The sequence below is a fragment of the Polypterus senegalus genome, chromosome 8 (genome assembly GCF_016835505.1).
Source record: "Polypterus senegalus isolate Bchr_013 chromosome 8, ASM1683550v1, whole genome shotgun sequence".
In the NCBI taxonomy this organism is placed as follows: domain Eukaryota; kingdom Metazoa; phylum Chordata; class Cladistia; order Polypteriformes; family Polypteridae; genus Polypterus; species Polypterus senegalus.
The window spans coordinates 176,909,713-176,922,154 of NC_053161.1; the positions used below are offsets into that span (position 1 = coordinate 176,909,713).

General features: G+C 45.2%; 1 protein-coding gene across 1 annotated transcript; it reads right to left on the reverse strand.

Moving 5' to 3' along the window:
* Positions 1-6,760: 6,760 nt before the first annotated feature.
* On the reverse strand, positions 6,761-11,962 carry LOC120533468 (gamma-crystallin N-like). The gene is made up of 2 exons (XM_039760384.1): positions 11,904-11,962; positions 6,761-7,632 (listed from the first exon to the last, which is right to left on the reverse strand). The coding sequence occupies exon 2, from the start codon at positions 7,577-7,579 to the stop codon at positions 7,085-7,087; it is 495 nt and encodes a 164-aa protein (XP_039616318.1). The 5' UTR covers positions 7,580-7,632; positions 11,904-11,962; the 3' UTR covers positions 6,761-7,084.
* Positions 11,963-12,442: the final 480 nt, after the last annotated feature.

A 12,442-nucleotide genomic window follows, 5' to 3' on the forward strand; every position in this document is an offset into this window, starting at 1 on the left:
ACCTTTCCACGCCTCTGGTCTCCAGTTCTTACAGTGGCGTAGTCGGCAGGATGGTGTCCCCGAAGAACCCGGGACACGGACTTCAAGGAACCAGGTGGGTGAGTACCGGGGCCGAGTTTCGGGGCAGGGAGTGCGCCGGAGGGTCAGGAAGGACGCGGTGCAGGCTCTGCTCCACGAGCATAACCCGGGGCTACCAACCCATCTCGTGGAGAAGGTAGAGGGGACCCACAGGCGTGGGCTGGCTTCTGGGGAAAACACACGAGTGGCTCAGTATGCTCTTCTGGGTAGGAAAGCCGAGCGCCATCGGGACCAAGGTCCCTGTTAACGATGGGCTGTCCCCAGGCCGGCAGGTGAAGAATATAATAGACTGGGAGTTTAACCCAACTAAAGGGCTGTCAGAGCAGGCTATGGCTCTCTGGCAACAGGTGGGTGAGTGGCTACGCCATTTGATTTGACCCCTTGCAAATAGTGCAGCAAGTGGCCTGTTTTTGCTGCTACAGCGATACCCCAGGAATTTGCCCAGCCGCCTGGGGCGAATTCCATTCCATGGACGAGCTGCTACAGCTCTTGCAACCCCAGAGGCCGGCTGTGAAACCCTGGGAGGGCAGACCAGCCGCCTGTGGACTACCGGGAGTTATGTCCTACAAAAGCAGTCCCTTCCACGCAATCCAGAGCCTGTTCCGAAGTCGCCGGGCCGTCTGGCTTGCGACCTGTCGGGGAACAAGGCGGACCGTAGGGGACAATGGCGGGGTTGTTTGTGTGCCCTTAGCAATCCCCTGGCGGATAAACATACGGGAGAGCTTCTTATTAATGGACATATGATAACAGCGCTGTTTGATTCCGGCAGTAACGTGTCTGTCGTTGCTCGCCGTTTTGTTCTACCGCAACAATGGATTAAGAAAAAGACCAGTCTAAAATGTATACACGGAGATATCCGCTCGTACAATACCGCCCGGTGTTACGTATGTCTCGGAGGAACCCTTCGCGGCTTACCGTAGCGGTACACCGGATCCTCCGTTTCCGTAATCCTCGGGCGGACTGGTCTGACAGTAACGCGGTAGTTTAGAAAGCATTCCCCGAAAAGCTTTTGGCCTCGTTATAGATGATAAAGACTCATCTCAAGCTGCTTCCACACCGTGTAATCAGCCGACAGGGAGTGGGGCGGTAGGCCAAGAGAGTGACGAAGACACTCCCGGACCGTCGCGGGCTACTACGTCATCCACTAGCGCCCCGCAGCGAGGAGGATTCTCCGCCCCTTGAGGTCAGACCGGACCCGCTCTCTGAGTTGCACTTTCAGTTTAGAGCGACTCCGCTTCTTTCAAGAGAGAACAGTGGAATGACGACTCTCTGAAGCACATAAAGAATGCAGTGGTTCTCGTTAACGCCAACGCACGCATTTGCCCATGCCACAGGGACCTCACTTTGTCATAGATAATGAATTATTGTATCGGGTCGCTGAACATGAGGGGAAGGTCCGGAAGTTGTTGCTAGTCCCGCGGACCTACCGGCGGCAGGTTTGCGAGTTAGCACACTCTCACCTTCTTGGAGGCCATCTCGGCTCCGATAAAACATTAGAGCGCATTAAGCTCCGTTTTTTTTGGCCGGGGATTAATGAGGAGGTTCGCGCTTTTGCATTTCCTGCCGGAGTGTCAACTGCGGCAAATTCCTAGGAAGGACCGTGCTCCTCTGATTCCCCTTCCCCTTATTGACGTTCCTTTGACAGGATTGGGGTGGATATAGTAGGACCCTGGAGCCCTCAGCCCGAGGATATAAATATATACTCGTCCTCGTGGATTATGCAACCCAATTCCCTGAAGACGTTCCATTGCGCCGGCTACCACTAAAAATATTGCACGGAACTAGTAGGAGTCTTTTCACGGTGGGCATTCCTAGAGAAGTCCTGACGGACCAAGGAACGCTTTCACCTCGGAAGCGTTCAAGGAGACTGCCAAGTTACTGAAAATAAAGCATTTAAAACCTCGTGTATCATCCTCAAACCGATGGGCTAGTGGAGAGATTTAATCAAACTCTCAAGCAAATACTACGTAAGGTAGTCAGCAAGGATGGGAGGAATTGGGACCAACTCCTCCCCCTTGTCCTCTTTGCCTACGGAAGTTCCTCAAGCCTCTACGGGTTCTCTCCCTTTGAATTACTATACGGAAGACAGCCCGGGGCTTATTAGATATTTTAAAAGAGGGCTGGGAAGGGAGGCACAGCCCTCCACTAATATTTTGGAGTATATCGCCCAATTGCGCGATAGATTTGATGCAATAAGACCTATACTAAAAGTCATATCGAGGAGGCACAATCAGCACAGGCCGCCTGTATGACCGTGGCACGACTCTCCGGAGTTCCAACCGGGGATCGCGTCATGGTATTGGTTCCTACTTCACACTCTAAACTGCTCGCACATTGGCTAGGCCCCTACGAAATTAAGGAGAGGAAGGGATTGGTCGACTATTTGGTGAAACAGCCCAATCGCCGACCAGCTGAGCGAATATATCATGTAAACCTGCTGAAACCGTGGAAGGAGAGGGATCCCGATCCCTCCTCCGGACAGCCCTGCTCTCTCTTGCGAAGTAAGTGCCCTTAATTTCGGCGAACAGCTATCTCCCAGACAGAGACAGGAGCTCGAAGCAGCTATCCGCTCGGTCCCAGAGGTGGTAAGTGAACAGCCAGGTCGGACCTCTCTGATTGCGCGCGACATATTGACTGACCGGGGTGATCGTCCGTGGCGACCCTACAGACTCCCGGAGGCAAAGAAAGTAGAAGTGGAACTGGAAATCAAGCGAATGCTGGCACTAGGAGTGATCGAGGAAAGTAGTAGTCCCTGGTCCAGCCCCATCGCCTTGATTGCTAAGCCTGACGGCAGTTGGAGGTTTTGCAATGACTTCCGTCGGCTCAACCAAGTTTCCCGATTTGATGCTTATCCCATGCCTCGCGTGGACGACCTCCTCGAGAGACTGGGACCAGCCAAATTCTTGACTACACTTGACATGACAAAGGGGTACTGGCAGGTTCCTTTAACGGAGTCCGCGAAGGAAAAAAACGCGTTTAGCACTCCTAGCGGACACTGGCAGTATCGTGTCCTTCCATTCGGGTTACACGGGGCGCCTGCGACTTTTCAGCGCCTGGGGGACAAAGTGCTCCGCCCCATAACTCGTTCTGTGCTGCCTATCTGGATGACGTTGTCATCTATTCCAGCACCTGGAAGGAGCACATACAGCAGGTCACAGCAGTATTACGGACATTGGAGAGGCGGGCTCGATCAACCCCAAGAAATGTTTCTTGGGTTGAGAGAAGCCAAATATTTGGGCTACCTAGTGGGCGGGTACTGTGAGGCCACAGTGTTCCAAGTTGCAAGCCATAATGGCCTGGCCCGTCCAAACCAAGCGGCAAGTCCAATCCTTTCTCGGTTTGGCGGGTACTACCGCCGGTTTGTGCCTCGTTCTCCGAGAGAGCGCGCCCTTGACCGACTTGACAAAGAAAAGAGCTCCTAATACGGTGGTATGGTCTGATAAAGCGGGGCTGCATTCAGTGACTTAAAAGGGCTCTGACTTCAGCACCTATCTTAATCTCCCTAACTTCTCTCCCTTTTGTCCTCCAGGCGGACGCCGGACACAGGCTTGGGAGCCGTGTTGAGCCAAAGCGCCGACGGTGTTGAACACCCGTTATGTACCTGAGCGGAAACTGTTGGACGGAGACCAGGTGCGGCGGTGGAGAAGGAGGCTCTGGCGATCAAATGGGCGGTGACTCAGCTGTGGTACTACCTCTTGGGTCGCGTGTTCACTCTGGTGACGGATCATGCGCCTCTGAAGTGGATGGCCCTTCACAGGAGTCAATCCGCGGGTCGCGAGGTGGTTTCTTGACCTGCAGCAGTACAAATATACGCGTTCATCGACAGGGGTCCCTTCATGCCAACGCCGATGCCCTCTCCCGGGCCCACGACCTCTCGGTGCAGGTCGCCCGACCCACGGGTCTGGGCTGAGGGGGGAGTCTTGTCACACACGCGTGTGCATGGGAAGCAGCTGAAGGGCTTAGACAATACTGTTTATACATCTGCCCAGGGGGGGGCGGGGTACGCTGACGCTCTTTCTGAGTTCTCTGCAGGTCTTACCCGGGAAATCCCACCAGGAGCCGCCATTTCCAGGAAGGACACATCACCTCCGGTTCCGGCCCCAAGAATGAGGTCACTTCCGGTTCCGGCCCCAAGGGTGATGTCACTTCCAGTTCCGGCCCAGAGGACGACATCATTTCCGCCCTCTGTGCTATAAAGCTCACTGCCTTTGCTTAGGCAGGCAGTTCTGTCTTGGACTCTGTTGTGTAAACAACTGTTTTGAAAATGCCTCAAATTCTATTGCAGCCGGGAAACCGCATTAAACGGGTGGCTGCCCCAAACCTTTCCACGCCTCTGGTCTCCAGTTCTTACAATGGGTGAATAAAACTGACTGCTGATGACTGCCACCTTTTCCTGAAAAAATGCTGCAGTCATGGGGATCAACAAGCACACTTTTGCTTTAAACTTGTTTAAATCGGGCTAGTAATGATTTTGGTTTAATCGAGTTTTAGTAATTATTTGATAATTATACTTTGTTTAAAAGTCATTTCTTTGAGTGAGAGACGCTTCTTAAATGTATGAGCAATCCCTCTCATGCTCAGTTTAGAGGGAACATTGATGACAGCCATATTTTCCTGAGAAAGGCTTGTGATGTCTTGAACAGTCAAGGAAGTTAAGGGTGAAGTGGAGAGAGTTGACAACAGAGATCCAGGCACATGTGTCAGAAATGTTGCTAATCCCACTGTGAATGAAACTCACCTTAGCATTGGTAGTAGCAGAAGAGGAGAATGAGAGAGGAGATTGATATTTATCCTGCTCGGCCTGAACCATTGACTTCCTCCATTTTCTGTCAGCTCTCCTAAGCTCTGTCCACAGACTGTTAGGGGCTTCAGAAAGCTTTGGGCAGGAGGGTCTTTCACATGCAGACCTATCTGAGCTTTGGATGGACAATTTGAAGGAAAGAAGAAAGCTGAGCAAAGAGCATCAGTGACAGTATTGGTGTCAAGAGAGGAGAAGTGTTCAGGAGACCAGTGAAGAGAAGTGGAGGGAGAGGGGGAGCCGAGGTGAAGGTGAAGGACACAGCGGGACTATTGGCAGCAAAATGAGAGAAGGAGGAGAGAGAAGAGAATGAAAATGCAGTTTAATGAAGGAAAAAGTTGTCAAATGTGAATGATATGTGCGCAGTTTACACTTTCTGCCATGCTAAAGGGAAGCAGTCATTTACTGCAGGAGATCCGCTGTCCATTTACAGCAGTCTCTAATCACTGAATGTGCTTTCCTGAGTTCTGGTGTGTCACTGTCCAAACAAAATGATTTAATTGTTGTTACTATAGCTGAAGTCTTGTAGGAAATTAAGGATGAGCTCAGAACATCTTTTTACATAATACATAGACAAGAAAATGAACAGCTGTCCATTACAGATGAGCACTGTGGATATTGCTGTTGTAATGGTGGGGATGTTTTGTCCCAGGAATCAGAGGGCGTCCAGTAGAAGATGGGTTTGGACTGCCGAACACAAGACAGTGGTGAGAGGACTCAGGAGTGTTCAGTGTCCTTATGGTGGTGCTCAGGAGACGGTGTGAAGGGGTTTTTTGTCCTTTGCTCTTCAAGAGGAGAAGTGGGAGTCAGCGTCCAACTGCATAGTTCAGAGGAGCCCACTGGGGGCGCTGTCCTGTCCTCCTTGTGTTGTCTGCTTTAAAGGAGGAAGTGTGTGGCGGTAGAAAGGGTGACAGCGGACAGCCAGGGTGTGTCCTGCCAGGCAAATGGGGGGAAGAAGTCAGGTGGCAACAACACTGTTCTGACACAAGATGAGGTAGTGTGTCATTAAAATGAGAGGAGAAAGAGTAGGAGCTGTTTGAAAAGAGTTTTAGAAAGGGATATCTGATCTGTTTAGATCATGTAAATGAACAGAACAAACAAGTTAGAGATTTTCTACAATACCAAAGAAGGTTTTAATGGACTGTTTGTTATTTTGTTCTGAAAGCCCAGATTATGTTTCTAATTAAATTGATCATTTGTTCATCCTGTGAAGATCTGAGCTCTGAGAAAGTTCATTTAGTAATTGCTCCTCTCATCATCTCACACTCACACAGCACTCTGCTACTTCGGCCATTTTGCTCAGCCACGCTGCGTTATTTTGACCATTTCTTTGATGTGTCAGGAGGGTGAAATGTAATAGCTGCTGAGCTGACCGCATTCTGAAGGTCCTTGCTCATATTAAAGAGTGCAGCATAGAGGGAGGTGAGCTGTGCTGCCACTTCTTATGGATTTTCATTCCATTAATGACAGTCACACTCAAGACTTGGAGTCAGACATATTGTGAAGGTGGTAAATGTCATAAAGCTCCTGAAGTTATCTCCAGATTTCATCTGAAATTAAAAAGGCAACAACAGTAGCGGGTACTGATTTGAGACCAGCATTAAGATGTGATGGACTCTGTCTTGTCTTTTGCCCCTTGTCCCTTGTGTGACCCTCAGCCCACCAAAACCTCTGTGCCCGTCACTGTCTCAGGACCCACATTGTTGAATCTTCTCCACATTTCTTTATTGTTCTCCCATTTTTCTTTTTCTCTGGTTTTCCCCTCGCTGAGCTCTTCAGTGTCATCTTGTCATTCATTCCAAATGCACTACAGCCACCGTGGACCAAAGTCACATGAAATGAAACTTTCAAATGACAAGGTTTACAACACAACAAAGAATTGTCTCTGTGCTCGACTATTTATTTATTTAGTGTTGGAAATAAAGAATAATCACACAAACATCATCACAAATACTTTACAATTGTTAGTTTAGACATTACAGTTTAATTTGGTCTGATTATCACTCAGTTAAAGAAAGCAAGTGATCAAGATTAATAAAAGTAAAATTAATTAAAAGACATGCAATAGCCTCAAAAAGCCAGAAAAACCGAAGAAAGCTCTTGTATCTTCCATGCTGCCTGTCAGCCTGGAGGTGCCAACTTGCCATTACTTCAGGGGGTCCATGCTGGTGAGACCCCTTTTCATGTGTTGCTTTCCTCACACTATTTCTATGCTGGCTTCAGAGACGCAGGGTGGTTTTCAAAGCCAATACTTTGACAGTTGGCCACTTCGTCCCCTTTGAAGGCCACATGTTTTTTTCCAGTCTCGTCCTGAAACTCATGGAGACACCAGGCTCCACTGCGCACTCGATAAGAGGCTACTTTGTACCCTGAAGGCAATGGGGTGTGCTCATCGAGATCGGTAGACGGACCATCAAAGTTGATTTTCGCAAACAAGGTAATATGTGGGGCACCCATGTTTTTCATGATCTTCATAGATGCAAATCTCTTCTCATCTGGGATACTCGGATAATTTCCATTTCGGTATATAGTCGCATCTCCTTCAAACTGAGGCCCACTAAAAGTAACCCAGGAATGCCCCTCCACCTTCAACGAGGCCATTAGCCTGCCAAAGCCGTAAACATGGAGGTCAGAAATGTTAGCGTTGAATGTGACATTCTCCCCAGTAAAGTGCTCGCCTTTGTACAGAATTATGTCATTCATGGTGAGGCTGCTGATGTTTGTCTTCACTTGATAAGAAGAGATTTGGTGAACTCCTAAGAGGAAACAAAATGACAAAATAATCAGCGTTGTGTATTAGGCCTGAATGAAGATCACACTCATTTTGGAAATAATTCATAAAAATAAAGAATTGTGTTTCTTTTTATCTTGGGAGACCTTCATAAAACATTCCCCTCTCACATTATGTTCTGAGTAATGACAGTGGAGATGCTGATGGGCCTGGAGAAGCCATTTATTTCTGTGCCTTCCCTCAGCTCACAGTCATTAAATTAAAAAGAAGTTAAACTGCTATGACTACAGGAGGGTCCTGCAGACCCCATCACAAGACTTTTCTTTTCTTTCTATACTAGAGAGCACCTGGCAGTGCACATAACCTGAATGTTCCAGAACAAAAGGACAGAATGAAGGCTCCTGCTAATTCAGCGCACACACCCTCTCCATTTATTCTCCCTTCAGTCCATGAGATTGAGGAGGAGCTTCAACGTAAAAAGAACATCTTTGGAGGAAACTGAAAACTGTGCTGTGTGGACATTTGTCCTGAAGTGTCGCTGATTTCTTTCTGATTCTTGTGACGGTTCTTTCTTTTTTAATTTTTGTGTTGCTGCACTTGAGTGAAACTCCATTTTGCCGCCATCACCGTCTTTCTAACAACAACTCTCACCTGGATTGCTGTGTGCAGTTTTGGTCTGCAGGCTACAAAAAGGACAGAGAAGATCAACAAGGCTGATTACAGAACTACAAGGGATGAATGATAAGGAAAGATGACAAGAGCTGAGCCTTTACAGTTCAAGCAAAGGGAGATTAAGTGGAGACCTGAGTAAAGTGTTTAAAATTTATAAAGGGAATTAATCCAGGGAATCGAGACGGTGACTTTAAAATGAGTTCATCAAGAACAGGAGGACAAAGTTGGAAGTTTGTAAAGGGTAAATTTCACACCAGCATTGTGAGGATTTTCTATACACAGAGAACCACAGACACTTGGAATAAGTGACCAAGTAGTGTGGTAGGCAGTAGGACTTTAGGCTCATTCAAAACATGACTTCTTGATATTTTGGAGGAATTAACTGTAAAGGACTGGGTAGCTTTATTGGATTGAATGGCCTGTTATCATTTCTAATGTTCTTAAACATCTGAACAGATGATTTAATTTTCTCCCTTGAGTAAGTAGATATGTCTTGATAAAATGACCCATTCATTTATCTTCTGAAATTATATGGTGTAGTAGTCTGTAGTTGGGGCATTAATGTAAGTGGCATCATGTGCAAGGCAGTAACCAGTTCTGGACATGACGCCAGGCCATCAGAGGGCAAGCTTACCCACCGCGTAACATAGTCACTCAGGTTGCACTCAATTCACCATTCAATTTGTGAATATTTAATAAACCTAAAATGAGTTTGTGTAGGGTGTGATGTAGAAACTAGGATATCCAGAGGAAGGCAACACCAGCACAACTTTGATATACTCATCATTCTTTAGGTCCATCCAGTCCTCCATTGTCTAACCTTTCTTAACCTGATTCTATTGGTGGAGATGGCTGAACCTGTCCTGGCAGCACTGGAGCCAACTGTGAACAGAGTGCCGGAGGGGAAGAAGAAGAAGAAGATGGAAACGACAGACACATAAAGTCAGTACCCAGGTGACTGAAGATATCAGGTGGCAGTGCCACGCATTGTGCTGCCAGGACTATCAAGTGAATGACACCTTCACAATAATGTGACAGCTCAAGCTACACAAAAGATATGAAGCGTGTTACTGAATATGGAGTGTGAGGCCTACTGGACTTGTGTGTTCTCATCTGTTGAGTATCAGCCTTTTTCTGAATTCATTTAATGTGTTTCTGTAACTTTATTGATTTGTTTACGTATTTTAGGTAATGATCAGAGTGAGCAGTTTTACAGTTTAATCAGAAGTAGGTAAAGAAAGTCAGAACTGACCCTGCGGCAACCCTTAGCCACATGTCGAGAACACACAATGAACTTTGATTGAGGAGCCCAAAATGTCGGACATCGCTGTTGTTCAAGTGTTTGGCTGATGTACCTGCTACTTTTGTTTAATTCCTACTGACATCGTCATCATGATCAATGTATAAGAATTTCAAGACATTATCATATTTAGATTCACTCCCTCGAATTTGAGGTGACGTAGCGTTGACTTTCATTTGCACACACAGGTGAGTTCTCAGGTAAGACGTTCACCTGCCTCAGTCCTCGTGACAATGAGAACCTTTAAATCTACAAACTCAGCATCTGTTTGCCATTTACTGGACGGTCATAAATTATAATGTTCAGATAAAAGAATACTATAAAGATGAAATTAAACTTAACGTGTGTCCTTATAAATGCCACCAGTCTCAGTAATTACTGACACATTTCTGAGCTTTCAAAATTATTTTTATGACTCAAAACTGTTGGAATTTTGAAACTGCAACTCAAGTTCAAAGCACAATTGATAAAGAGCATCTCAGGCTGCCAAAAGGTGGAAACAGAACTATTATATTAACCGGGAAGAACAAAGACAAGGCCGTGTAGGCAAACATTATTCTCTTGAATATTATTCTACGTTTCAAGAAAATGTAAAGATGGCACATTGTGGCTGTTGAAGCGGCTCAGAAACACCGGATTAAAGCTCAGCAGCTAAGATGATATGTCTCTAAGCTTTTGAATTACTCATCCATCCATCAATTATCCAACCCACTATATCCTAACTACAGGGTCACGGGGGTGAAAATGTTTATCATCATTTAATCCTAGCGTTTTGTGATCTCTGACTGTCTAAATGAATTAATGTACTGATAAACAGAGCCCACTTTTTTATTAATTCTTTTAATATTTTTTTTGCTTTTATTTTTTCTGCTCAAAAATCGGCACCTTAGGTTTTCCGACATGATGATTAATGAAAGAAGCCAAGCATATGCATGCAGAAAAGGGTTTGATAAACTGGTAGATGTGTCTGGGTTAAAACACAACATTTACTGTCTTTACTTCTGGGGTTAAAACGCAACATGTAAGGAACAAACGCAGCATGTTAACGGCAAGTGTCTGATGAAGAAATGGTCAGTTTATAACTATTAAAAATAAGTCTGTGATTCACACAATCTAAGATCATCCTCAGCCTAAAATGTTTACAGCTGTCTTCTTTTAATTAGCTCTTCTCCTCTGTGTCTCATCTGTAAAATACTTCATCTCTGGCCTTCCCCTTCACCACTTCACGTATCCACTCAGCCAGTGGCATAGATGGCTTGCTGAAGACCCCCGTGAAGCGCCCTGTGGTGGGCTCCTCCTGTCTAGCATAACTGTTAGTAATTTATTCATAAGTGGATCCTAGGGTCCAGCTGGGCAGTGGCATCTGCGACTGTGACACGATCAGATCACACGCTGGTGACAAACAGAGTAGCTCTCTAAATGGAATTTGTAATACTTTTTTAATTGCTTTATCATAGCCGCTGTAGGTTCGCAAAAATAAAATAAACTGTGGGAATGAAATGAGGGAGGTGTGGGTAGTAGTAGTAGTAGTAGCACATAAATATATATGTAAAATGTGGACCCGCTTACTTTACCAAGACAACTTTGTGAAAGAAGATGATTAAAATGAAACATAAGCTAGAAAGTAGAAACTGTTCTAAGCTATAAAATGAAGCCTTTTAAATTTGAAACACCGGCTGACAGGATACTACTACACAATCAACCTTTTTTAAACAAGTTTTGGGAAAAGGGACATCATTAAGTGATCCCGCTCACAAATCCTCACAGTAGGGACACTAATGCACTTAAGCCATACTAAGGTACACAATTAAAAAGATTACAAATATGTGAAAAAGTTAAAGCTTACAAAAATGGAACTGACAGACAAGTCACAAATCATATTACTTATAATATCACTTGTACCTTAAAATACTTGTTTGTGGGCCTTCTGTTGCGCAAAAGTCTCAACAATGTTTGACACATCAAGTTGTCTGGCATGAAAATATAAAATGAACTTTCTGAAAATTATGGCAGCTATAATATATTTAAACTACATCCACTAAAACAGTAGGCGTCCCAAGTTATTAGAGACATTTAAGCCATTATAAGTTAATATCTGATAATGCATTTGGGAAGCAAATCAAATTCTGTTTATTTTGCACTAATTTGTACCAAATAAAAGAAACATGTATTCATTTTAGTTGACACATTTTTTTATACAACTTAGTCAACAGATTATCAATTGTGCCATTCATGGATATTTGTGGAAAATTAAAACACTAACATTTAATTCAAAGACTGAGTACTAACAATGAACACACAAGAACCAAGACAAGACCCCTTACCTAAGATCAGACCACCGGTGCTGCTCACACGCTGATGAAGGGAGGAACAGACGAATGACTTGCTGTCTCACTTCTCCTGCTTTTATTGGCCAGCTGCTCCTCTGTTTTTCTTCCTGCTGTGTGCTCATTGGTTATTTCACAGGGAGGGTTTTTCTGTGGAAACATAAACAAGTCAGGTGACTTCCATGGAAAATGTGACGTCCTCATCATCTTCATCCTCCTCCATATTTATTAGTAATTTTAATTTAGATTGGATTAGGTGAGGTGGACTTTATTATGTCAGAGAGAAACACACTTGAGTGCAGCAGAAAAGAACAAAACATAAGACAAGAAAGTGAGCTGAAAGAGAACACATGGCAGTCATTGTTATAATCAGGGCTCACACCAGAAAGATTTATACAAATACGAATATTTATGTTTAACAGTAAACAATATTAATACAGAAGACAGCTGGAAATCAACAGCTACTAAACTTCAAACTGTATGAAGGTTAGAGAATCAAAGAGTCTGAAAACCTGTTATTTATGACCATAGGAACC

Bases quoted from the DNA above. Each gene is read 5' to 3' on its own strand.
- LOC120533468 (XM_039760384.1), bottom strand. From the start codon at position 7,579: ATGAATGACATAATTCTGTACAAAGGCGAGCACTTTACTGGGGAGAAT.